The 26,893-nt window shown below is 49.3% G+C and overlaps 1 protein-coding gene across 4 annotated transcripts in view; it reads left to right on the top strand.

Moving 5' to 3' along the window:
• The first annotated feature begins 6,038 nt into the window (after nucleotides 1-6,038).
• The window catches only part of MITF (melanocyte inducing transcription factor), a 97,618-nt gene continuing 76,763 nt past the window's right edge, over nucleotides 6,039-26,893 (top strand). For 3 of the 4 annotated variants that reach the window (XM_068694096.1, XM_068694093.1, XM_068694101.1), the window contains exon 1: nucleotides 6,040-6,310. In XM_068694096.1, the coding sequence (XP_068550197.1) occupies nucleotides 6,207-6,310 (104 nt within the window). In that variant the 5' untranslated portion in view covers nucleotides 6,040-6,206. Of the gene's footprint in view, nucleotides 6,311-26,893 lie in introns of all 4 variants that reach the window. The other variant, XM_068694095.1, reaches the window with a different exon arrangement.

The raw sequence follows: 26,893 nt of genomic DNA, 5'->3' as shown, positions 1-26,893 counted from the left end.
TAAAATACCAGGCTGCTTTGCTGTCTGAGGGCATCCATTTTGCACGTTCAGAAGTGTGAAAGGTAACCCAAAGATTCAGCAAATTGGCCCTTATCCTTTAATTCATCTGCTTTAAAAAGCCCACAAGCCTCAGCAGGCTTTATATACTGAAGATTTTTTTTCCCCTTAGGATTTTTGCTTCTCTCACTGCTTAGTTTTGGTTTGAAGACAAACTCTTTAGGTGACAACACAGAAAAAGATTGTGATAGACAGCCAGAAGATAAATAACAATAAAAATCAAAGGGATTCTGACTTCAGGTGGGGGAATGAAAATCCCAGGATATTTTGGGAGGGTTTGTGTTTTATGGGGTGTGTGTAAAGGCCTGATGTAAATCAGAAATATTGGGGTCTTGGTATTTGAGCTTGTTGGGACTACTAACTGCAAATGTTCATATTCTAATGTATAATGTTGAACTCTTAAAAATATATATATAAAAGTTATTTTCTCCAAATAGCACTTGTAATGAAATCCCTCTCAAAAGACAGATGAAGCATGGGAAGCATTCATGGGACTGTATCAAAATAGAAAGCTGTAGAAAGTTCTCACTGGAAAAAAAAAAAAAAAAGTGCTTTTCCATTCAAAACTGTTATTGGGCAGTGGGGAAATAAAGCAAACACCTTCCCCTAATTGATGACATTATGTGTATTTTGAATTAAAAAAAAAAAAAATGGGCTGTGATTTGTGATTTTGGCCTCACCTTTTATAATAGGATTTTCAGGAACAAATTTAGACCAAAGTGTTGTTGATGTTAAGGTGACAGCTTCTCAGGAGAGCTAAGAATAAGGCGCCTGAGACCAGCGTTGCTGGGCCAAGTCCTCTTTTCTAGATGCACTTTGCTCCTCGTTGAAAGCAGCTCCTCACACGTCCCTACAGGTTGTGCTGGTTTAAGTACAACAGGGAGAATTTGGCAGGACGCACAGCTCTTTCCCGGTTTTGAAGCAGTGTAGTTGAACCAGCGACAGTACTTGGGGCAAACTTATTTAAACCATTTCACTCTGTGATCAGTTTAACTAGCTCTGATACAGTACCGAATTACATGAAATCAGTGTAAGTGAGAGTTTAACCTGGTTTATCTACAGCTGCTGTGGCCTTTGCACTGGTTTAATTAACCGGGTTTGTAATGCTGCGCTAGCCAAATCAGGTTGCCCTCACAGACTTTATTCCTTTGACTTACTGACTTTTAAAGGCTTGTTCCCATTATCTGTGGCTGTGTCAGAGAGCTATCAATGTCCAGAGCTGTGGCTGTTCCTCTCCCAGAGCTGGCCAAAGCCCACGGTGTTTGTGTGCCCTCCTGCAGTGGTCTTCCAAAAGAAACCCCCAAATTATTTCCCGCTGGGCGAAGAACCCTGTGACGCTCAGGGGGAGCTGATCACATGTACATCGCTGCCAGCCCTCGTTCTCCATTTCGGATTTATTTTTCCCAAGGTGGCAGTTCTTAGAGTCATGTTAGCTTAGGAGAACACAGCTTTCATGTGAAGGGAAGCTCAGTTTCCTCCTGGTCAGCGTGTCCCTGCCCGGCGGCAGCGGTGCGCCCCAACGCCAGCTGCGTGCACCTGCGAGCATCTCCCCGAGCAGCAAGCTCGGCCTTCAATGCGGAAAGCATGAAAGCTGGCCTGCTGAGGAAGAACCAGGGGCAATGACTTAATCCCCAGCCTAGGATTTTTTACTTGTTCCTAAAGCAGAGTCAGGATGACATTGCGATTGCAGCCTCTGTTTGCGCCACCGCCGCTGTTGCTAACCAGGGTCATGAGATAGCGCCCAGAAAGAGGAACGCGTGAAAATCAAAACAAGGAGATTGTCTAGTTCCCCCTTGAACTCTTCTGTCAGAAAAAATATGGCAGAGATGAGGGAAGAAAGGACTAGGACTGAGTGTGTGATTCGTTAAAGGAACAGAATTCATCCAGGAGCCCAGCTGCGGGATTAATCACCTTCAGGTCTGCCGATAAAAACCACCCTGGGACCCACGGTGTTTCGGATGTCGTTCCAAGCTGATGAAATGGTCTTAGAAACCCTATTTTAAAATATGACTTCTGCTTCTTTCTCCTGGGGTATTCACAGAACGAGGGGGCCCCGTTCTCAGTCTGAGAACCAGAAACTTTTTTGTAAGAGAAGCAGATGCAAATCTCGCAGGGAATTTTTTAGAAGTGGCCACATCTTGTGTGGGTAGGCTGCAGTGAGCAAGGCTGTGCTGCCCAGGCGTGGGGTGCTCTCTCTCAGAATCACCTCTGGATCCCCTCAAAGCATCTGGCTGCTTCTGGCCGCCCAGCAAGCCCTGCATGCAAACTAACCGAGCGGAATTACCGCGCTGCATGCCCCTGCTGTTGTTCACATACGTCAGAGAGGTGCCGGGTGCTTTCTTGTGGCAGTCAGGCCCAGTCGTAAGAGCCTGAAAAATTTTATATGCACAGCAGTTAAATTTCTGCAGGTTTGAGCCCTTTGCGGAGGTTTTCCATCCTAAATGGGAGCAGGGTTTCCCCACCATTTCACCAAAAAGCTGCTGGGTGTTTCAGAGCATGAGCTGGGGCCAGGCACGGGCACCTAAATGGAGAGGAGCTTGGTGGGTCTGCTTTCCTGGGTGCGGGGAGTGGGGAGAAGGAAACTGCTTGACTTGAAAGCAGGAAGGAAGTTGAACCATACGAGAGCCAAAGCTCAAACTGAATTTAGAGACGGCAGAAACTGTGATTCAGCATGCTGGGGAGTCGCTGGGAGGTGGAGGGAGCTGAGGGCTGAGCTAGGGGGAACACATTGGGGTGGGCAAAGGGATGGGATGGGGAGGGAGAAGGGCTGACAGACTGGGGGGGGGGGGGTGCAAGGAAATGGATGTGTCTGGGTAGGAGCAAAAGGGATGGGGAATGAGGTTGGGTAACAATGAACACGGAAAGAGGTGCTCTGCTCGATCTGACCTGGAAGAGTGAAACAATTTAGATGAGGTACTGGGGAGGGGAGATTTTGACAGGCAATATTTGCAGCTGGCTGGGCAAAGAGGTGGGACAGAGATTTTCATTTTACATGACCGCACGTCATCTCCCATGGGTGCTGGAAGATCTCACTTAAATGCCGACTTTCTGTACTCAATATGCATAAATAATTTTTAAAAAGTCTGCTGCCTCATATGGAGATAAAGAGTGATAACAGCTTTTGTGGCAGCCTGCTGGGGTAAATGGTGTTCTCATCCTGGATTTCACAGCGTATAATACCGAGTATGAATGCAAAGGTCTGGGAACTTTCTTCAAAATTGTCACATGCCTGTTTACTTTCCTGAATAGCAGCATTGACTGCTTCCTTTTTGCTTGAAATGAATGCACAAGTAGTTGCTGTGGGGAAGTTCTTTCAAGCTGGGAGCTCTGCTGGGTCGGGCGGCAATTGTTTTGCCTACTTATGGGGGTATCGAATAACGTTGCTACTCCTTGATGTCACCAGAGATCGCAGAGCTGTGATCTGAGTAACATTACTGACAGGAGGACCGTGTTAAATGGCACCTGTAGGCCAGAAGAAGAAAAACACAAACTGTGGGCACTGTAAGTGAAGATACCACAAATGAGGGAGTTGCAAAGAGTCATCTTGGGGAAGAAAAAAAAAAAAAGGCAGCTCTGCCCAACATGCTGGCTGCATGTTAAATTTGTCACCCCACCATATCTTGAAAATCGTTGCTAAAATCGCAGGAAACATTGGTTTAGAGTGAGGAACAGCTGTGTCTCCTGATAAGCTGCTCTCCTCAGGAGCTGCACAAAGTCCTTCAGCCTCCTGAGCCTCTCTTCTTTACGCAAACTTGGTGAGATTTCAGTCTGAAAAGGAGAGTTAGCCTAAGAAACTGAACACATATTTTAAGACACATTGGATGAAAAAGCAGCTGAACGGTGCTGGCCCAACAGCGTGTGTCAGCACGGCACTGGGGAGCTGCAGGAGCTGGTGCATCCAAAGCAACTCTTGGCTTTTGGGGGGCCTCACGGTGCTTTGGGTGAAGAAGAGACATGAATATCCAATTCTATTTGGAAAAAAAAAAAAAAGAGGAGGGAATAAAAATGTGGGCAAATGGAGCATTATCTTCAAGATACCGATGCATTTGTTTGTTTTATTCTGTTTATAATTTATATTAAATCATTCTTGGAAGCAAGGCCAGTTTCAGGTGACCAGGAAACCAAGCTGTGTGTTCGCAGGGCTCCCTCCCTCTGGTTGTGGGACTGTCCTGCGCTGAAACCTGCCTTTACCAAGCATGAAGCGCTTTGGACTTGCTCGTAGGTCGTCGGCCTTAGTGGAGTGACAATGCCACAGAAATCCTACGTGGTAATAGTCTCAGTAGGGTTATGTCCATAATGCACACACTGGAATACAGTTCAAGTTGTGCCACCAATTTGATGATTGACAAATGACCTTTCTGTGTTTTGTTTTTCACTTTGCTAATGCGGTAATCATTTCCCTGGAGCCCAGCTTCCCTAAAGCACTTTAACATCCATGACTGAAAAACAGTCAACGTAGTTGTGCAGAAATTTCTCTTTAGAAAGCAGGGCAGAAAAATAAACCTCGTGACAACAATAGCCATTTCATCTTCAATTTCACCTAATATGTATTTTGAGTTTAATTTCCTTTATTTTTATGGCAATCTAACGGCAATATTGGCTTTACAGATTCACCTTTAAGCATCATGTTTGTTTTGGGGCATGCTTATGTGTTAATATCCTGCTTAGGCACAGTGAAGTATTGTTCCTTGAGTCCGAAAGACAAACTCTAAAAAAATTATAAACTCGACTGACATCTATTATGGTGAGAAGAAAGCCTCGTATGACTCAGCAGGGCAGTGTGAAGGTCCCAATTAGTGAAGCGCAACGAGAAATTGCCCCTATCTGAAGACCAAACACAAACTTTGCATTGGCACAGAAAAGGGATGAAAGACATAACTCCGAGCGTCACAGTCTGAAGGAAAGAAACCCAGCTTCCTCCCTCCCGCGAGCTGTGCACGCCAGCACTACTGAAGCAGCAACATCTCGAGAGGAGCGTCATTGCCGAGGACAGATATTTGCATACTGGGTCTTTAGAACTGGTGCTATAATTAAAAACGAGCTGAGAGCTCAGAAGCCGTACGCTATGAACAGCAGAAGAGAACGTATCGTTTTTACACCTGAGACATAGACTAAAAGCCATTTCAGCCAGATGAGTCCTGCATACCATGTCCCCACTCCTGAAGGCAGCTCATCACAAACACCACCTAGCTCGTGGAGCTGCAGCTGCTCAGGCTGTAAATGCAGCTTGGCAGTGGATGTTATCCAAGTTGTTTTTAACTGTTTGCTTGTTGGTTGCCCTTTTTTTTTTTCTTTTTTTCCCCAAAGCAGTGCTAGCAAGCCCACTGCTCCGGGGAGCTCTCCCAGCCATCTGCCAACGTGGGCTCCAAAGAACATTCTCCAGGGCCTCGTCCAAGTCGCAGCTTCTGATTCAGTGAGCTGCTCCTGCTGTGAAGGCACTGTGTGGAGTTTGGCAGCTGCAGAATAATCCAGGACCTCATGCCACGATTCCTCCTTGGCGTTATTTCACCCAAACTGGCGTTGCAGGGGGCATGGGGGGTCCTTGGGGCTGTTGTGGTGGGGTGCGAGCTGTGAGGGGGCTGTGGCGTTGGGGCTGGCGGCCCTAAAACCCCTGGGCCTTGGACTTGTGTTTGCTTATGGGTGGGCTGCTTGCGGCTCCCCCCTCCTGCAGCCCACCTTTGGGGGCGAGGCGCTGCTTTAATTCTCTGCTGCACCCGCCTGAGGCCCGGCTGCCTCCCAGATATTTAATTAATCACATTCATTAAATCTCATCATCTGCCTGCTCCTTGATAAGCACGCAAAGCTGGCAAGAAGCTGAGAGGCATCTCCTGGAGGAGGGGGGGGGATTTGCACCCCTCAGGGGCTCCCCGCCCGACATCTTGTCCTCTGAGGCGGCGTGACGTCACGGGCGGGCCCAGTGCCGTGACGTCACGCGGTGACATCACGCCGGGGGGGGCGCTGCCGGTGACAGCGGGGGCGGCCCCGGGGGCGGGGACGGGGCCGGGCCGGGGCGGGCAGGGGCGGCTCGGAGCGGAGCGGAGCGGAGCGGCTGGGCACGGAGCGGAGCCGCGGTCACCTCCCTGCCTGCCTCCCGCCCGGCTTCTCCTCCTCGCCTCGCCTCGCCTCTGCTCTCCCCAGCCTCGGCGACGATGCAGGCGGAGTCGGGGATCGTGCCGGACTTCGAGGTGGGCGAGGAGTTCCACGAGGAGCCCAAGACGTACTACGAGCTGAAGAGCCAGCCGCTCAAGAGCAGGTGGGTGAGCGGCCCCCAGCCCTGATCCCGGTCCCGGTCCCGGTCCCGGTCCCAGCCCCGGTCCCGGAGGAAAGCTGCCCGCCGCCATGGCAGGGGCGGGCCCGGCGTTATGTAAAGGGCACGGGCGGCGGGGCCGGGCCGCCAGGAGGAGGAGGAGGAGGAGGAGGAAGGCACCGCCGGCCCAGCAATGGGGTCCCTGTACCCCCTCCTCCCCCCCCACCTCCCGGTTCTGGCTGCGGGAGCCGTGATTGGAAACTTCAGCTCGGCGGCTGCTTCCCAAAGTGCCTGATTTGAACCCAAAATCCACGCTTTATCCGTATCCATTGCGTTGCGTTAATACCTTTATTCTTAAAGGGAAATAAATCCGTGCGGGGCACTCTTCCTTGCAGTACCCCCTCCCACCCCCATCACTACAACAGGGATGTGCATTAGGAGAGCCCCTCACCCCGCTGCCATGGGGAAAATTGCTGTGAGAGCCACACTTAGAGGTCTGCTCTTCCTCCTCCTCCTCTTCCTCGGCCCCCTGTGCCTTCATTCAGAGCCCTGTGCCCGCAGCCAGCCCTCCATTTCGCCACCACACCAAGTGCGAGGCCCTGGCTGCGATGCGGGGCTGCTGAGCCTGGCCGCTGGCAGCCCGCCCGTGGGGTCACGGCTGCTGGCTCCCAACAATGCGGCCGTGCGTGGAGCTGGGGAATGAATGGGGAGGTAAATGGCAAAGTTGGGGAAAAAAAAAAGGGTGCTGGAACCAGCCGAGGTTGTGCCGCCTGTCAGAGAGACTTCGGAGTAAATAGATGAATTTTTGAGCGCGCTCCAAGTGCTGAAGACACGTCGAAGGGCTTGTAGTACAGGGTGTTACAAATGCTGTCCCTGTCGCAAGGGCTTGCGAGTGCTGTGTCCCACAGCCTGTCTTCATAGCAGCCCCGTGGTTGAGCCTGCGGTGTCACCAAGGGGTGGCACGTGTGGCAGTGGGAGCAGGGTGGCAGGTGGCCAGGGTGCACCGTGCTGCCCCTCGGAGCTGCACAAGTCCTCTGCCCTCCCAGGCTGTGCAGGGAGGCTGCTGTTACCCCGGCAGAGGGGTAGAAACCAGGGTAACGTGAGGAGGGAGAGGAGTGTGGAGGAGGTGGACTCGCTGGCAGTGGTTCCAGGTGGGGTGGAGGCAGGTGGGACAGCCTGGGGGCCGGTGTCCATGTGGTCAGTGGTGTGTGGCAGTCTTGCAGGTCGCTGATACCTTGCACAGCTGTAACATAGCCTGGTTTGTGCCGGCCACAGGTTTTAACTGGTGTGCAAGGATTGTTCCCATGTACTCATCTCCTCTGTGATCGTCCGGCTGGTTTCTCCTTGAGGTGGTGCAGGCAGGGAGCACAGGTACCAGGTCTTTATGTGACCTGAGCCCTGACTGCTGTTCTCTCATGCATATGGGGTTCTGTGATTTGGGGATTCTGTGTTCCAGCTGCTTTTAATTCCTGTGACTTGATGCTTTGGGGCCTGAATGCAGCCCTGCACTGCTCACTTTTGCAGGGAAGCAAATAGAGGTACTCTGTAACGAAGCACTGGAGTACTTGGCCATCTCCTGAGCATTGTCACCTCCAGCTTCCCTGAATGTCCCCCCTACCCCCTCAGCGGCTGCTCCTGAGGAGCCAGCTCTCTGCGCCCGCTCTGTTTCCACCTGGGTTGTTGGAGATGTGACCAGCTCGGCCCCAGACAGCACTGCTGTCCTTCCAAATGCACCCAGGCTACAGTAAGAGCCCAGCCATGCTGACAGACAGCACCGATGTCTGTCTGTCACCCCGTGGCATCCCTGGGGTCTTCCTGACCTTGTGGGAGCTGCAGGACCAAAGGACCTAGAGGCCATGGTAGGTCCCTGTAAACCCGTCCCTGGAGCCAGACTGATAGAACTTGGTGATAGCTGGTGGCAGAAGCTGCTCACAAACCTGTTTGCTTCGTGACATGCAGATCCCAATCTGTGGGGACGTCTGCAGGCCCTCGGCGTGGCTCAGGCCCCAAACCTGTCCGACCGATGGCGGTGTCCAGCGTGGCCGCGCCGCTTTCCCTCGCGGATGTAAATCAGGAGTAATTGCCCCGCCACAGAGCAGCACCGGGTTCCAGCGGTGTAACGGTGGGGCCACGGCCATGCAAGTTGCTTTCCTCTGGTCTGCTCCACAGTCTGGCTCTGGAAAAGTGCCTGGGGAGCAGGCAGAGCAGTTGCTGGTGGTAGGAGAGGAGCCTAAATAGCAATCTGCTCTTGTCCCTGGTGGGAGCTGCTGATTTCCTAGCAACATTCAGGGCTTTCTCTGATGGCTTTTACTTGTAAGAAGTGAGAAGCATCTTCAGCTTACTCATAGCGAGTAGATGGAAAAAGCCCCCAAGTCAGAAATAATGCAAGAGCACCGGTGGCTCTGACCCTAGAAGAAACTTCTTTATTGCCCAGTTTAACAGCCCAGGCTGCCCCTCTTTCAGGTAGAAGTCTCCTATTTGCTTCCTCCCAAATTGCTCAGCTTTGAACATGACATCCAGCTAAATTTTCCTCCTCTCTGGTGTGCCCTCACAGTTACTCCATCCGTATTTCATAATTGGAGTCTGCAATCCAAAGCTGCAAGGGGTCCAATAATAAAAGCTTTTTGCTGTAAATACTGTACGAAGTTAGGCCAAGCCACAACCGAATGCTAGAGGCCAAGGGAAAATGTAGGCCCAGCAAAAAGCTTTAATCACAAGGGATGAAGAGAACATGCTGGGTGAAGATGCATCATTTCCAGCCGTATTTCCTAAACCCCTCCGACTCACAAGAACTGGGCTTCTTGTACCAAGTGCTAGATACGTTTCAGGGTTCTCTGGAATTTGCTGTGGTTGAACGTCTTTGAAAACTGAGAAAATGTTTTGGTTGCTCTGGTTTCTCCAGAGTCCCTTTTCACTGTGGGAGGAAACTGGATTATATCCCTAGCCAGTAAGGCAATGGGATGGTTTTTTTTATTCCTTTCCTCACATTCATACTTCATTCCTCTGCTGCCACATTTTGAAGCCGATAGCCTTAATTTATAAGTGCATGCTCTTAAATACATACGTGCTTGTGGAACGAACAAGATGTAAATAAGATTTCTCTTTTTGGTGCAAACAGTGCACAATGAAGTGGGTGGAGTTTTATTTTCAAACAATCAGCTGAAGAAAATAAGCAGTTATTACCAGAAGGAAACACAGATGTGGTGTCTGCACAGGCACCAGAACACCGGGCATAAGTTCTATCTGTCATACTAACATGGATTCTTTAAACCATTCGAATTATTAAAGCTGTGTTTTGGGTATCAAACTGGTACCTGGAAGTAAAGGGCTTTGGTCTGCTGCTGCCCTACTCTCGGTTGCTGTAGTGTTTACCTTACCCTATTTATTGTACTATGTGCAGTTTGCAGCTATTGACCCAGCTCCTGCCCTGTTCTGTACACTTCCCTTTCAGTAATTGCAGGGGAAGGACCCTGAAGGCACAGCGTAACCCCCCGAGATGCTCAGTGTGAAATATATTGAACCAAAGCACAGGGTGATTGAAACTAGCCCAGATGTGCAAAAAAAACCCCTAGATTTACATGCTTTTCTCTGGCTTCAGATCCTGTGCCGTGTGTGTGTCCTCATAAGTGCCAGACGATAATTGTCAGCTGAAATTTATTGCCTTGCTCTATGTGAAATCATGTACCTGCAGTTAAATTACTGTTTGTGCTATTTTTTATTGCCCTTTTCCACCTTATTTATATTCAGACCCATTAAAAAGCACCTGAACGATCCAGTTACTGGGGGCATTTTTAGTGGAAAAAAATGATTGGGAAGTGCTTTGAAGTTGCACGATAGTTCTGGGGGAAGCTTATTCTTTCTGAGCAGTGACGTTGAGCAGTGGCGTTTGCCATCACTACAGCAGCGAGGTTTCTGCAAAGTTCTCCTCATTCCAGGTGTCCAAATCCTTCCTGGTATAACAGTTCTGTACTTGACTTGTCAGTGAGTACCTCATCTCTGTCCGGTTAGGATCTTCTGCAGAGCCTTCCCCTCCTCTCTTCTGGTGCTGCACTGAACAGTGAGAACTAGGTTTAGTCAAAACTTCCCTTCTGATGCACAGCGTTGTGGAGGAAACACTGATTTACCCAGAGGCACACATTTTTGAGATGTGCACTTAGCTCCAGAGCCAAACAGGACATCTGCCTTAGTCTGCAGATGATCAAATTTAATTCTGTAAATGAACTTTGCGGTGTGATTAAATTGGAACTTGATTGCATTAGGCTTCTCGGCGTTGAGTTTGTGCTGTACTGGAGGTAGGCTTTTCATACTACTGCTATTTATGGATCTCGTTCAAGTGTTTTATATTCTGGTTGGGTTCTGCAATGCAGTTTGTTCAAGCTACTGCTTATATCTGTTCCAGTTGTGCAAGAAGTGGAAAATATCCTTTATTTAGAACAGGTCACATGTGCCTGCATCCAGGAACCGCGTCTCAGCGTGCTTAAAAAAATAAAAGTGGATCTTGGAGGAACAGACTTAAAAAGTTCCTGAAAATTTTTTCCGTCTGTTATGAGGAACATGACATATTTTAAAGTAAAAGGTAACGCTGTCTGTGTGCACAGTGCTACGTAGGCCAGGACTGGCTGGAGTCGATGGTGAAGGCTGAGCTGAAGTAAGTGGGAGGAGAGCTGAGCCCAAAGTTTGGCTCTGAAATTTCATCGGTAACGTTTTTGTGAGTGAGTCAATAATCCCGTGTTTGTTCTGCACCTCAAACTCAACTTCACCAGAAGGAAACCGAGCCACACGTTTTTGTATTTTTTTTTTTATTTATTTTTGAAAACAGATGTAAGAGGAAAAGCTGTAATTGAGTGGCTGTTGTATAAACATACTGGGTTTGTGCAACTTACTGTCTCCATATTTCTTTTGTATCAGGAGCTGGTACCGAGCCTTGTAACAGCGTTTTTCCTTGTGAAAGGTTCTTGTGACCTTTTCTCTTTGAGAAACTCCTCTCGTATTTGCAGTAGGCCTTTGCTATTTAGCATAGCAACAAAACTAGCCTGTGGAGTTCTGTTTGGCGTTTGTTTTGATTTACCTTTTTGCTTCCCTAGCCTGCTTTTCTCAGGAGATTTGTATTTAGCTGCCAAGGTAATCGTACAGTGCGCAGGCATTTGGAGACGGAGCTGCCTCACCGACTTTGCACCTTTTATCGTACCCATTCACCTGCTTTTTATGGGGCTGCAGTAGCTGTGTGTAAGCACACACATTGCACGTGAAATAAATCATGGCTTTTCGGGGAGCAGGAAGCTTCCCAAGCTGACTGAGGCTGAGTTACAGGAAGCAGGTTTTAACTCAAATCCATGTATTTTTCCATAATGATCTCCTCTGAGCTGGCTGGAGGTGAACTGGTGCAGGCCTGATGATAGCAGAGCTGCCTCTGTTGCTGCTCATTTTCCCACTTGTAGCGGAGGTACTTTCACAAGCTTCTGGACCAGAACTTCTTAGGGTGCTGTGAACCTCGTAGTTGTCATCACAAAATCACTGTGAGCTTACTGTGTGCTGTGTATGTTTTTATTTCTCACTCGGTGGTAGTCTCAGAGGCCTCTTCCAGCACTGTGTCTGGCAGACTGACTAATTCCTGCTGTACTGTTGGGTTACAATCTAGAAGAGGATTGGGAAATGAGAGAGAAAGAGACTTTCGGAAGCATTATTTAATGAAGAAATGTTGCCTTTCACCATGCCCTATGATTAGAAGTTTAACAGGAAGAAATCTGTACAGCTGTTTGAAAATGAGGATGCAGGAGGAACCTGCGCAGACCTCAGCTGTGCTGTCCTCCTGTTTCTTTGTTCGCTTTCCAGGGTAAGATACTTTAAGACTTCAAAAAAATGAAGTGGGAGTAATTTTCTGTTTACTTTTCTGCTAAAAATTGAAATTGCATGTCGGCTGCTAATTGTCTTCAGAGCACAGTCTGCCATTTCAGTTCTGAGAACAAAATGAGAGTCCAACTTTCATTAAGCTGGTCGGGCTCCTGGCCATTATTGTCTGTCTCTTTCTATTTTAGATTCTAAAAGTTTTTGAAAGGCGTTACTGTAATATTTTGCTTTGATAAAATTCACTCTTTTCATATAACTTTTACTGGAACAAAGGGAATGTGATTAAGCAGCCCAGCGTGGCAGATTTTGCTGTACAGTTAACTACTGCATCGCTATCACATCATCCCTGAACTTGCCAGCAGCAAAACAGTAACAGGACAACTACTGCTTTGCATAGCATTTCACACTTCCTTTCATACTGAGGAAAAACAGCATGGGAAAAGGCACGTTGGTCTGTCTTCGTAATAACATCTGCAACAGCTGTTGGAAGCTGATGCTGGCTTGAGCATCAAGGTTGAGATGTGTAGCTGGGGGATCCAAGCAGTGCAGTGCTGCCTGCGGACCCGCAGCCGCCTTCCAGGGAGCTGTTGGGTGCAGCTGGATGTGCCAAGGGTCTGCCCGCGGTGCATGGGCACTAAAAGTCTTCAGGTGCCTTTTGAAAACACTCTGTCCTGGTATCCTTGACCAGAATTTCTCATTATAACTTGCGCGGGCCCTATTTATTGGTGTCGCTGGGCTGCACCAGAAAATAAGAAATTCAAAGAGGATTTTCTTCCGGGAGGGTGTAGTAGCGCAGGTGCAAGTCAAAGAATAATGAAAATCGATAACGAAGGCTTCGAATGCAACTGCTAGCTGGTCCTTGAACCCCTAACAACATGTTGGGATCATGCTTGGTTTTTCTGGTAGCATCCCTGCTGCAAGGGCTGCTGCAGCGTTTGTGTTAGCAGCTTTCTGCTGGACGTGCACGCCGGGGGCTGGCGGTTTATCCCTTTTCCCTCGGTGGTAAGTGGTTCTGTAGAAATCCTGTCGGTTCCCCCCGCCCTGACCTGCTGCTAGCAGCTGCTGTGTGGACTGGACTGGCAGGTTGAAGGGCAAAAATGTGTTGCAGCCAGATATAATTACAGCTTCCAGCGTGAGCCAGCAGAGCTGCTCGCTGTGATGATTGTTACGTGTGCTGCTATGTAAAACAGAATGCGAGTTTAATGCAGGGTTCGGGCTCGTATTTTAATATTGTAATTAGCAGCCTTTAGCAGTAAACAAGTTTTTTTTTAAATCCGTTCCCATGAAGATTGTTCTCCTACAATTTGAGGAGATGTCTATCTACAGGCGCATGGAGTTGGTTTTGTGAGTGCTGTGTTACTCGGAGAAAAGAGCATTCAGAAGCCATGTCTGGGTTTTTCTCCTCTTACCTGGGCTGTGAGAGGCTCAGCTTCAAGCAGCTGGGGGCTGATCCTGCAGTCTCTATTGTGTGGGGATATTTCAGCTAAGGAAAACAGTCGCGTTGGAGACCATGTGGCAATCTCCTGGAAGAACTGCAGTCATCCTTCGTAAACACTTCCCAAAAAACCCTGATCTAGTCCCACAGGTACGTACCAGCTCTATTTTGTTACAAAATGAACCGAGATCTGTCTAAATCTGCCGCTTTCAGTGGCTGCTGTGCATCAGTGGGTTTGTGTGGCTCATGTGGAGTGTGCTGGGAGGTCTGGCCTCCTGAGGCCGTGCTGTGGGACCGGCTGTACAGAGGGAAGAGGAGAGACAGGACAGCAATGTGAGCCACAGGTTTTGTCTGCAAATGCCACACTGACAGGCTTTGCTGGTGTGGATGCAAAAATTAGCTGCTTGCTTTGGCCTGTTGTTAAATGAAAGAATTTACTTGGGATAAATTTGGAGAGAAAAGGATTCTACATGGGGAAAATTAGTGTTTTGGGTGTATGGGAAGACGTTAATCAGCTCTAAGATATTTTCGACGCTGGGAGCTTGCCAAGTTTGCTGTGTCTCCAAGCGTTAGGCCAATGAAAGATGCCTAACGTGGCTTCAAAGTGTGGCTGGGATGCGGGGACACCGCTGCTTCTCTGCGCCCTACGTCACAACACAAACTGCCCCACGGAGGGCAGAAACCTGGCAGGGAAGGGGCTCGGGGATCAGGGAAACCAGAGGAGCAATGAGAAGTGGGAACCACTGGAATGTCCTGAATGAAGGATGCTGCAGAGAAGGGAGAAAGGAATGATTAACGACCTTTACTAAGCTTACTCTCAGCCATCCTGTCCTGACATGTAAACACACGCACAAAATAGGAATCACTGAGACTTTCTGGAGGAGAAAGAGACAGCTAGAGGATTTGGGATGGAGCTGAATCAACTGTGAGCTGTGGCAGGGAGAGAAGATGGGAGCAGGCTGTGGAAGCTGCCAGATGGCGTGAGGTGAGGAGTACGGGCACGAGGGGGCTGTGCTCCTGGAGCTCCGGGCTGGGAGCATGTGGGAGTGCTGAGGAGATGAAAGGGAATCACTGAAAGGTTTGGGAGAGCCTGGCTAGGCCTGTTGTATGTATATTTGCTGTTTCTTTTTGAGGTTCTTTGAGATTTCTCTAAATAAAGAAGGGGAGTGTGTATTATACAACAAGACTTACCCAGGAAAAGCATTTCCAAAATGTGGCCCTGCCTGATAATACGCAGTTGTGGAGCCAAACCAGGAATACAGAGGGTGAAGGGACAAAACAAACCTCTCATTACAGTGTTGGTGGACTTCACCCTAAATAAATAACAGCTACAACCTCAGAGGATGAAACCAGAATGATATTGGGGTCTGTCAGCATGCAGGAGGGGAGGGGACCTCACAGAAAACCAAAGGCAAAATCCAGCTCTGGGCTGCTTGCTGGAAGCTGGGCCGAGATGAGCACAGGGCGGTGCGGGGCCCACACTGTGGGTCCCCTGGGATGCCATTAACTACCGTGTCTGGGCTTCTGCTCCGTCTAGCAAGTTTTATTTTATTTGTACCAAATATTTACAGTCTTACCTAAGCTCAGCCCAGCCAGAGGCACGTCCCAGATGTCGGTCTGCCTGGCGGAGACGTGGCCGTAGTTAAGAGTTGTGGGGATTACTTCTTTATTTATTGCTGTTGTAAGACGAGGCTGGCTATCTGATAAATAATTATTCCGCCCTTTGAGAAGGCAGCCTGTAAATCTGTTAAGCTGCTCCTTTGTTTGTTAGCCTGGTGCATAATGGGTTTGGAATTTAAGATTAATAGTATACTCTGCAACTGCTTATTTTGTGACCTCATCCTCCTGTTCTGCTCGCCTGCCTGTCCACCTGTCACATCCTGTTGGGCACCTAGGGCTATATTCAGAAGGGGATCTTTGGTTGGCGTTGCATCACCTCATTCTTGTGTCTTCTGCTGCCTAGTGGAATTAAGGAAAGGGGGGAAAAATTAAAAAAGTGAGGTAGGTGTCTAGGTTCCTCACAGCCACATCTTGCCCCTGCGCTCTGTAGAGAATGGTTTGGGTTGGAAGGGACCTTTACAGGTCATCCTGCCCAGCCCCCTGCTGTGGGCAGGGACGTGTCCCGTGAGATGGGGATGCCAAAAGGCTCCTGAACTTTGCCTGAGGCAGCCAGCGAGGGGCAGAAGGCTATGTACTGTGGGCACCAAAGCCAGTCGTGTTTAATGCTGTCCCTTGAAGACTTGTTAGTTTGTTCCAGGGGAGCTGTTGCTAAACCTTTCTTGGTGTCAGACAGTTCTGCTCTGGGGAAGAGCAGCCGGTGCAGCATCTCCCTGCTCCCATTTGGGTTCCATTCCTATCTCTGTCTGACCCAAAATACGGGGTTGAAAGTGTCAACCACCCCTTGGAAGGGTCCAAACCAATAAACCACGGGCTTTCTGAGGTGTCTCTGCTGCAGGAGCTACTTCATTTTGCCTTGTGTAATATTCCTTGAACTGTAAGGGGCAGGAGTGGCCTGGTAGCACAGGGGAGTGAGCGTTCACCTGGAGTTGTGCTCATCCTGCTCCAGAAGATAATTTTTCCGTAGTGAGACAGCTCTACCAGGAAGCAGGGAGGACGCTCTCGCAAATTAGATCCTTTTCAGCTCCATCTGTTTCTCAGAGGCACTTGTCCAAATCCCTGCAATTGGGGTCACAGCGTGAAATGCAGGGAGCTGTGTGGCACCTGAGCGGCGGGGACATCTGTGGCACGGGCAGCTGGAGGGACACAAGGCATTTGTAGCATTATAGGAACCAGGTGCTGCTGCGGGGGGCAAGGATTTTAATGGAAATGGTGTTCAGAAAGCCTCTCTGAAGGGTGTATGTTGGTGAAGAAGTTGGATGTGAGGAGTACTGGAGCTGCCCTGCAGCTCAGCGCTGCTGTGGGCAGAGATGTCAGGGTGCAGAGAGACGGCGCTGGCCGCAGGGGCCTGCTGCTGCCTGCTGCTGGGTGTCTGCAAGGCCCCGGAGGGATTCCCTGCACCCTTTCAGCCTTCCCCAAAGCTGTCAGCCGTGGAGAGCCACCCTGCCTTCGCAGCTCCTGTGCTTCGGGAGAGGTGCCTTGGAGCAGGCACTAATTGCCGTCTTGCCGAAGGAGTCGTCTTTTGTGGAGGAGACTTAATTACCTCTCACTTCGCTTTCCTAACGAAGGAGCTTGCAGGAGTTGTGCCGAGGTGCAGGATCTCCATGGGACAGAGCTTTTCTCCGTGGCTCGGCTGGTGCTGATCTTTCTGGTCAGTTTTCTGATTCTGCTATGATGGGTTTGAATCATTGCAGGTGCTGTCATTCATACAATTACCTGATGCGTGTTTCCCATCCATAACGTAACCCCGTTGCACCAAGGAATACCAGGTTTATAAAATAACAGTGCAGCAAATTGCAGGATCTGTCCTTGTTGTCTTTTTTCAGTGGGTTTATTTACCTTGTTGTGGCAAGGACTTTCACAGCTCTTAAAATGCTGTAACCACTATTTATTCCAAGGCAGTCTTCCCTGTATTTAAGGGCTTCTGATAAAAACTAAATCTGGCTGCTGGCATGCAGACTCATCCCGCGAACAGAAGACATCCAGTGGGTGCTGTCTGGCTTCACGCAGGGCTATGAGGAATGCTTGGCTTTGGGGACTCTGCGATGGAAATGCAATTCCTCCCTTCTCTGTACAGCATGGGAAAAATAAGCAGTGAAATTAGGAACTGTGGGCACGTCACTAGGAACTTTTGCAGATGGCAGAGCACCCTTTGTAGCAGAAGGACGGGTGCTGTAGAGCTGCAAGATTGTACTGACCGCGTTGCATTTCTGCTGGAACAAAAATGTAACTGGCTCAGCGTTTGCACTTTCCACTTGTGCATTGTTTTCTCTGTATTTTGTGCATTTAGAGAATGCTGCGCTCTGCAAACTGCTGGTTTAGTATTTTCTGTGGAATGAAAACCATCTGGATAATTTAACCAGATTTTATCTAAGTTTTTGGTAACAGGCTCTTTTCTGTTTCTTGCCGTCTTGTTTGATTAAGATGAGAATTTGAGTTAAAATTCAGGGAGTTCAGTAAGTGATGGTTTATGACCTGGAATTTTTGAAGCAATTTGAGCTTGTTTGGAATCTTAAAAGTAAACAAAACATTAAGTGATGTACAGTCTCTCTCAAAAGCATTCTCCCTGAGCAAATGCCCACTGTAAGCTTTTTTTTCTCTTGTGCGCTTCGAATCCTCTGTGCGGTGGGTGTTGCAAGTTAAGGAAGGCATTCAGGGCTGGTGTCTGCACTTCTTTGAAGGAGAAATTACTTAAACACATGCTAAAACCTATGCTTCAAGTCTTTCCTTGAATACACTGCAGTTCAGCAAAACACTTCAATGTATTCTTGATTTCAGAATCCTACACGAGGCAGTCAGTCCTGCACGTGTGGGTTTAAGCCTGTTGCAGCCCGGTGGTGACAGCAGCGGGCAGTGCTCCGTCCCTGACCCAGCAAACCCTAGGAGTGAGAGCTGTGCTGCTGAAGGCTTTGTGCTGAAGTTTCACCAAATGGCTTAAACACGCTGGTGGACTGGAAGAAGAGTGTTCAGCACATGGCAGGCTGTTAAATCTGGTGTGCATCGCAGCCTGACACAGACTTTAATACATTACACTTCCAGTGAAACACTACTTAGGAAAGAGAAGGTTAAAAAAATAAAATCCCACAAGGAAAAGGTAAATGCATTGACTTTGACAAGTGATACAGAGCTGTCTAAACTTCGGTGCAGGCTCCTTAACACGGGAAGAGCACTATCAGTGGGACTTCTTTCCCCAAGTGTTAACCGCCTGTTTAGTTCCTGATGTCCTGATGCTGTTGGCTCATCTTATTGTATTTTACTTTGAGTGAGATGAAGGAAAGAGGTGATGTTCTCAGCACTGGAAAACTGTAGGCATTTGAGAGCGAAGTAGTCAGGTTTCCACGTGCCTAAGCCATTAAAAGGGTTCCCTGCACATTCGCTGTGGTGACAGCGAGTTCTTGTGCAGCTCTGGCGAAGGAGCTGTGTCTGGCTGGGGCTTTCTGCATCAGAGCTATCCACTGTGAATCTCGTATCGGGCCTAGTGGAAGGGTTCTGAAAATTTACAGCAGGCTTATTTCCAGGAGTCCTCACACTTTTTTCCCCAGTGGCTGTACACAATCATTGAGACCTCATCGCCCTTGTCTGCCTCGCCTTGAAGGCTGCCAGGCTTTCTTCCCTGCTTCAATTCAACCTTGTTTGACACAGACCAGATTTCCCTCTGTTGTTCTTCCTTGTGGCCAAGCTGCAAAGCCCCCTACGACGTGGTGCTCCATTTAGTGAGTGTTTCAGCTTTGATGCAGAGATGCGGGGTGCTGCACGGTGCCTGGGTGGCGTGCTGCAAAGCATCTGACAAACGTTCACCACCGGCGATGTTATCGGAGCTGCTTAGCATGTGTAATAATTCCACGGGGCTGTTGACTAAAATATTCCAGTTCTTTGATGCGCCAGCACTGACTTGTCTGTTGTGAATTCATACGCTGAAGTCAAAATTGCTGGGAAAACAGTAAATGTGAACTTCGGCCATTTCACGCCGAGGAGATAAATCTAGAATCTGTTCCCAGTGTGCTGCACACTCGGGGCCTCTTTGTAACTGCTTCTGTGCTTGGCACTTGGCAAATCCCACGTGGAATTGGGTACCTGAGCTTTACTCAGCACTGCTCCTGCACTGGATGCATCGTGCAGGTTTCTAGGGCTGTGTTTCAGTGCTCATGAATTGTTTTTGGCAGCTCCAAGGACCACCAAGCTGGAGATACTAGAGAATATGTCCTTCACTGGAAAAGAAAAGTGTATTGGAGTACTTCAGAGGTGCCTTCCAGGGTACAAGAAGTGCAGCAGTGGAGTGCAAGTCTTTCAGGAGGCTGCCAACAGCAAGTAAGAGCCCGGTGCTGTGCCGTGCCACCGCAGTCCTGCTCGGTGTGCTGGTGTTAGACGTGGCAGTGAGCGGGAGCCGGCGGCACAGCCTCCTCTGGGTGCTCTTCGGGGCACTGCTCCTTCCTCCCCGTTGTCAAGCTCTGACATGTTTTGGTAACTGCAGTGGACTAGCAATGGCAGAACATCAAGCATGGAAAATAAACCATGTTTACTGCTCTGGTTTTTGTTCCTTCTGCGTTTCCAGAAACTATTGAGAAATGGGCAGAAAGTTACGGGTGTTTTCCCTGGGCGGTGCTTTCTGGGGGAGAGGCTCGGTGCCCTTGTGCCACCAGAAGCTCCAGGGAAACCTGAGGCCCAGTGCAGGCACCCATCCTTCTTATGTTGAGTTTATAGAGGAGATGTTGGTGTTTCTGTGGCTGTTTTGGCCTTTTCTCGTGTGAACGAGGGTGGCTTCGTGTGGTAGACAGAACGCAGTGATACCTGCGCTCCCAGGGGTGCTGTGAGGCTTAGCTGTAGGCAGCCTCAGGCAGGACATTAATGCCGTGTGTAGGCAGGTTTTTGCCTCCAGCTGTGCAGCCAGAGCTCGTTTTGCCCCGCGGCTCCCGTGGGCCTGCCCTGGTGCTGGGCACGAGGCAGCTGAGAGGCGGCACGGCAGAGCTTGGGGCGCCTGCTCACGAGGCCAGCCCCGAGCCCCACCGCAGTGTTTTGCTGCGGGGTCTGGGAGCAAACAGGGCTGGTGGGACCTGGGCTCGGCTGTCTGAAGTGTCAGGAGGCAGCGACACGGCTGCGGCAAGGCTGAGTGCTGGGGAATGCCTGGCTGCATTAATGCGTAGGCACGAGTGCACCATTCCTGTGGCCACACGCTCCTGGGGTTTCTGCAGTTCCTCCAGGCCTCGCTCTGCTCCTGCGGGTGGCTCGGGGACCTGCTGGTGAAAACCCCTGGCAGGCAGAGCAAGTCAGGTAAACCAGTGGGATCTGGGGCAGCGTGGGATCCCGGGAGGCTGTTTCCACCACGAGAGCTGCTGGTGGAGTGGAGCTGCTGGGGCAGTTTAACTCTGCGGGGCTGCGCTTCAATTAAGCTGTCAGCTCTCGCATCGCTCTAGGCGTTAATAGAGTTTTGCTCTCGCTTAAAAATCTGGTTTAGTAATTAACCTCCATTTTATTCGGGAGTTCAAAAGGTGCTCGTTCGGTGCAGCAAATCTCATGTCATGTGAATTAAAACATGAAAGACGTTCAGTAACGAGAAATTGAAACAGGATAGTGCAGAAATTGGATTATGTGCAGTTGAGAGGGGGCTGTGCAAGATGCCGAGGTCTCAGTGAGAAGTGTCTTGAAGGTGCTGCTTCACCTCTGCGTTTGGGTAGTTGGGGAAGGCTCTGAATTAAATGGGCATTTAGTAATGGGGTTGGGATTTCTCTTGTTGCATGCACCCAACTCTTCTGGCTAAGGGCTGTTAAGTAGCCCCACCGTCGGAGGAGAGCTGCGTGCTGCTGCTTCTCTCCAAGGCAGGCAGTTTGAATTTTCCCCAGAAAGTGTCAGAGCGAGAGCTGGCCCGTGCTCTGCTGGATGTGCGGTAAGTCCCACGGCCCTGTGCTTTCCAGGACTGCGCTGATAACATCTTGATTTGTCCAGGCTGACTCGTTTTCTTGGGCCCCAGCACTTCCATCATGCTATTGGCACGTATGTGGGATGCGGTGGAGAGAAGCTGGGAGGGCAGGCACTGACAGCAGGCGGCTGCTGCTGCCAGCACCGTGCTCAGGCTGCAGCCCTAACACACAATGGAGCAAAACGGCCTCGTGCAGAGCTTTCCTGATGGGTGCTGCTGCTTCAGGTGCCTCTCAATAGAAGGTACAGGCTCCAAATACCCTGGGAAACTGCACTCGTTCCTGCTGCCCAGAGGTTTTGGGTGGCCGCAGGGGTCAGAGGCAGGTTTGGTTTTCCCTGCTCCTCGTGAACACTGTGTGCACAAAGTGCTGCTTGGGCATCTTTTTTAAACTGGGTATCGGGCTACGTGAGAGTGCCAGTTCAGAACATGGACACAAAGGCATTTGCAAAGCAATACTGTCCACAGGTTTGTAGTCCTGTAGTCTTTGCTGTTGTGTGCTCTGGATTTCAGAGGTAGAGATGCTGGAGGCTCAGTGTTCCCCCAGCCAGCTCCTGTATAGCACAGGAGCTGTCTTTTCTAACATTTGAGTGATTTAAGGAGAGGAAAAAAACAACATCTTGTTATCTGTTATTTACCTTCTTTACTTCCAAGCAGTAATTTGGGGTAAAAGTTCATCTCCTGACCGCCAGCAGGACTGTGCACCACGGGTGTGGTTGGGGCTGCACCTAATGTCCTGCGGCGGCTGCCTCGAGGCACGGTCCTGCTCCTGCCCTGCTGAAGGAGTTACCAGTTACAGCACCTTTCCCTGATTCACTGGGAAAGGTCCCTACAAGCTATAAAGAAAAATGAAATCCCTTCAGCCTAGAGCACTGACTTGTGCTGTGGTCACAGTGGGAAGACCCAACCCAGAGGGCTGAGGACGAAGAGCATGGGAGCGTAGGGCTCCTCCTCCACAGCAGCCTGCGGTTATCTTGAGTTAGGTGGGACGTAAATCATACTGCTGATCCTATAAAAAACAAGGCAAGAGGGATTTGTGATGGTATGGTGGCTGGCCTGTGGCTGGGTTGTATGCGGCTGAACTTCGCTGTCTTGAAACCAGTGTTCCAGTAGGAAGCGTGGCGTGTGTCGTGCTTATGTTCAGTGAAAGGAACGAGTTCAGTTTGACTTTTTATGATTGATTTTTAATGTACTGAATCTCTTGAGGAGTAATGCCAGCACTCTCGTAACCTGACAGGGCTTTCCTCTCGAGCTTTGTGCTTGTTCTTTAGGAATCGCATCCCAAATACACTGATTCACCGAGCTAATCATCTTACAGCTCATGCATAGCTTAGTTAATTCCGTGTAATAATTTACTGATGTCAGCTATACTGCACTAGTTATCTATGTGCAAAGTCCTGCTTCATGGCAAATATGATGTAATGCATGTTAACACAAACATCTTTAACCACAGGCTAAGCTAAGGTGTCTCAGCACACGTTTGCTGTGATCTGACAGCAACACGTGGCTGCTCTCGCTGCTCAGCTGCTGGTAAACCAAGGTGTTTTTGTCCTCCTGGTAAACCAAGGTGTTTTTGTCCTCCTGCCACCATCCAGACCCGGAATCCCTTGCATTGATTGCAGCTGTAATGGCCGAGCCATCCTGTGTTAATTAATTTTCCATAGGGGACAGTTTCATTTTCCATGGGAGGCAGCAGATGTAGGTAATGGATGCAACAGGATTAAATTGTCTCAGCGTGTAGCCAGTGCTGGTGACTGCGGACTAGTTTAACAGGGTTCACATCTGTGTTAGCTTTCAGAAGACAACATGAAGCTATTATGCAGTTACTACCCACTCCAGGATCTGCACATCAATTAGGAGAGGCTGCTTACTCATGCTCCTCAAAAGTTGTGCCAAAATAGCTGTTACATTATGTCAGAGCCCATATTTTCATCCAGAACAATTAATCAGGATATAAACCTTGTTTCTCCCCAGTAGCTTTGTATGTATACCCCGGGCTTCGGTACGGGGTACTTCAGGGCTGCCCTGGTTCAAGAAGATTCTTCTGTAGTTGGCACACGTCAGGGAAATTATTATGCAATGTGATGTTCTTTTTCCAGCAGTGTATCTGGGAAGCTCCAACAACAAAGTCCTCTATAAACAGCTTTGTTTTGCATGTTGTGATTTATCCCCCTGTAACACTTGGGAGCCCTACGCAGGGCCCAACATCGGGTGCTGCTGCCTGGGTGCAATGGGAGCACGGAGCGAGGAGGTGGGCTTCTTTGCAGCACATCTGCACAGAATAAGGCATGAGAAAGAGCTGACTGCAGGAGGAAACGTTGAGGCCATAATGCCAGGGCGACAGGAAGGACCCTAGCTCACCGGCTGCCTTGCTCCTGTCAAACCACCCGTCAGCATCCTGTGCAGGTACCTGACAGCTGCCTTTCTACCTCTCCAGTTCCTAGATCTCCAATTCCTAGATCTCTTTCTCAGCAGCCTTTACGTTTAAAGTTGCTCCCAGTCCATTTGGATCATGTGGTTTCCACCTCTGAGTCCCACTCCCAGGAGAGGAGGCTGCTCCAGGAGGTCCTCCGTGGTGAAGTGGTGCTCCTGGGGGGGGGGGGGGTTGCAAGGGTCTGACCCCTGTGCACTGCAGATCCCTCCCTGTTTACTTCCTGCATCCAACATCGTGTATAAAAAGCCTGCAGACAGATCTCCGATGCTGCCCAGACCTCTTCAGATTAACAAAAGCTGTGAATTAAATCCTCCTGGCTTTGCTGAAGCCAGCGACTGGCTTGCAACATTTCTTCTCAAGTTTCAGGAGCCTGTGGTTCTGGATCCCGGCCCCGTCTCGCTGGGCAGTCGGTGGCAATTCGCTGTGGCCCAGAGATTGATGGCAGCAGAGCTGAGGACAGATGCAGAGCCTCAGCTAAGATGTGACACGACGAGGGAGCAGCGCGTTTGGAGAAGTGACAGAAACCTGCCGTAACGAAAACAGGAAAATAGTGGCTTTAGTGGGGCTTCTGGTCATAGCCACGAACCTGGAGATCTGCCTCCTGACCTTCCAGGCTGTCCCCACGCACAGACTGCCTGGTGGTGCCTTAAGGGAGCTCCTTCCAAAGAAGAGGAGAGGCTCCAAAGGAATCGCATCAGTTGTTTGTGCCGTGCCACACACCAGGGAGAGGGTTCTGCAGAGGAAAAGGTCACGCTGATAGCAAGGCTGAGCTCTCTTCTGTAATTCTTCTGCCTAAGTCAGGCTTCTGGCTGTTCTGCCAAATACCTTGCGATGCAGGGAAAATGATAACTCAGAAAAGATGATGTGTCATAAAAACAGCGCTGCCTGCTCCAAGCCCTGCATATGTTAATGCCTGGGTTTTCGGGCAGCAGGTTGCAGCGAGGTGTGCCAGCAGTCTGAATACCTGCTGGTGGCGTGGCCCTCTTTCCATGAAAAAGCTGCTTGGGTTAGAGACAAGGGTGAAGTCACTGGGAGTGCTTGGTATCTGTGAATTAGGTCCAATTATCTATTTCATTAGAAGAAATGAAGGAGCATACTTCCTGAGCTTCTTGCTTTAGGAATCTCCTCTTGCTTCCATTTATTTCTTCCCTACTGGAAAGCTCATGGCAAGTGAATAAATTCATCTCATTAGAGACCATCTGGAAATAGCTGTAACAGACTAAATTATACTTCATATCTGAGAAAAACTTCTAAAAGGCCTCTGACTAAAGGGAGGATGGAAGCCTGGAAAAAGGTTTAATAGGAAAAACAGACAAATAGGTTAGAATTCAAGTATGTGAAATTATGGGAATGTTTTCACTTGGAAAAAAGCACAGACAGAAGTTAAACTGTGATTGAGTGCAAACCCTGAAACATTCGAGTTGTACTCAGCCCATGGCTGTTCACTGAGTTTGTTCTGTCCCCCAGCAGTTCATTTGAGACTTCAGGATGCAAAAAACCTCTCCATCATTTGGCCAGATACTTGCCTGTGTTAAAATAAAATTAAATATGTGTAACTTAATTATACAGGTTAGTGGAAAGAAGTGAATTTAAGCAACCAGCTGACTTCTGGATCTGTTTGTTCTAGATGGCATTAAGAGGATCAGAAAGGGTCGGGCAGCTTCAGGGACAAAACAGACACCGAAGGGACTGGAGCAGGGCTGCCACATCCTCTTGCCAAGGACTGGATACCCAGGGAGCCAAGCAGAGGCAGGAAGAAGGCTCGTGCCCATCCCATTGGAGATGGGCAGCTGATGGTGGGCCATTTGTCTACATATTGCAGCACCTGGACTGTGGGTACCCATCAGCTGAGCTCTGGCAGGTTTGGTGCCTCGTTCCTTCATTCTCGAGTCATTTCAAGCCCAGGCACTACTCATCAAAGCCTGGGCTAATGAATCATTGTGAACGCTTGACGTGTTGGCAGCTACATGCCACCCAGCTTCACATTCTGTTCTGCTGCCATAATTTTAAGAAACTATTGGAACAATGCCCCCCCACCACCAAAAAAAAAAAGTACCCACAGAGCTGGGAACTAATATGCAATCCTCCCCCGGTTTATCTGTACCAAGCTGTTTGGGTAGGCCTTGAGATCAGTTCCAGCTGCAGAGCAGGTTTTAGTCAAGAAATCAAAAGCTTGGCTATCATTTATCCGAGTAGACAAATGAGCCAGTTAGTCCAGAGCTGAGGAAGGCTCATCTGAGATGACAGAGCTCAATCAAAGGAGTCAGAGGCTCTGAGTGCCCGGCAGAGCTGCACGATGCCGTGCTTTACATGGGGAGTCAGTCATTAGCCTGTCAGTCATGTTTATTGGGATCGCTGTCAGGCCAGGCCCTGTTCCCCTTTGCATATACAGCAGGCTTCTTTGGTCTCTACAGGTATTGTTTGTAACTGAAATCTCTGCTTCATCAGCTGTTGGCTGTGCTTTGACTCGGAGCCCATTTTATTATGTACTTGAGCATTCGTGTTAAAGCGGCTTAGCCCGGCACTGCTAAAAGGCTGCTCTGGGGGGGGAGAAGGTGTTTTGTAAGCACCTTCTGCTCTTCTCGGTTTGGCTGAGGGGTGAGCAGGTGGTGGTTTTGCTTTCAGCAGGGAAGAAGAGGGAGTCAGAAGGTGAGTGGTCCTCTCCTCGCCACGTATGCAGTGGCTTCACTGTTAGCACCCTGTGTGTGTGTGTCCTGCTCAGGCTGCAAGAGCTTAAACTCTGTTGACAGCTTAGGAGTAGGACAGCTGGACAAACAGAAAAATAAACAAATGATGTCCCATTTGTTTAAGCTTCTCTCTGAAAATGAAAGTTCAGATCCACTGTGGTATTACTGTAATGAACCAGCCGTGGGTGTACTCAGAATGCATAATGAAGCCTGGTCTGGCTCTGCTAGGCAGTGCTTTACTGGAGAGGTGTTTGTGGGTTTTTAGCACCTTTGATTTCCAGCCCCTGCCCCTGCAACACCTTGACCCTTTGGGACCTGAAGCTGATGGTAAGTCCCAGTCCCAGGTAAGCTTGGCAAGTGGCAGCTCTCCCATGTGATGGGGGGCGAGGTAAGGAGCAGTGTTTTAGCTGGAAGTCGTGGTTCAGGACTTTGCTTTAAATCCAGAGGAACAGGCCAGTTCTCCAGGGACTTAAACCTTTTCCATTATTTGAAAAATTGCCTGGGAGCCTGTGGTAATGCTCCTGCCTATTCTTTTTTTCCATTTCTGCAGTGTCAGGGAGAAAAAATAAATCTGTAATCCAAGTAATCTAAATATAGAAGTGTTAGTTAACAAATGAGCTTTCTGATGGCTTCAAAACGGGTTTTGTAATAAAAGGAA

This window comes from Anas acuta, chromosome 11 (assembly GCF_963932015.1).
Source record: "Anas acuta chromosome 11, bAnaAcu1.1, whole genome shotgun sequence".
NCBI lineage: Eukaryota > Metazoa > Chordata > Aves > Anseriformes > Anatidae > Anas > Anas acuta.
The sequence above is the reverse complement of the archived record's forward strand: the minus strand, read 5'-3'. Positions and strand labels throughout refer to the sequence as shown.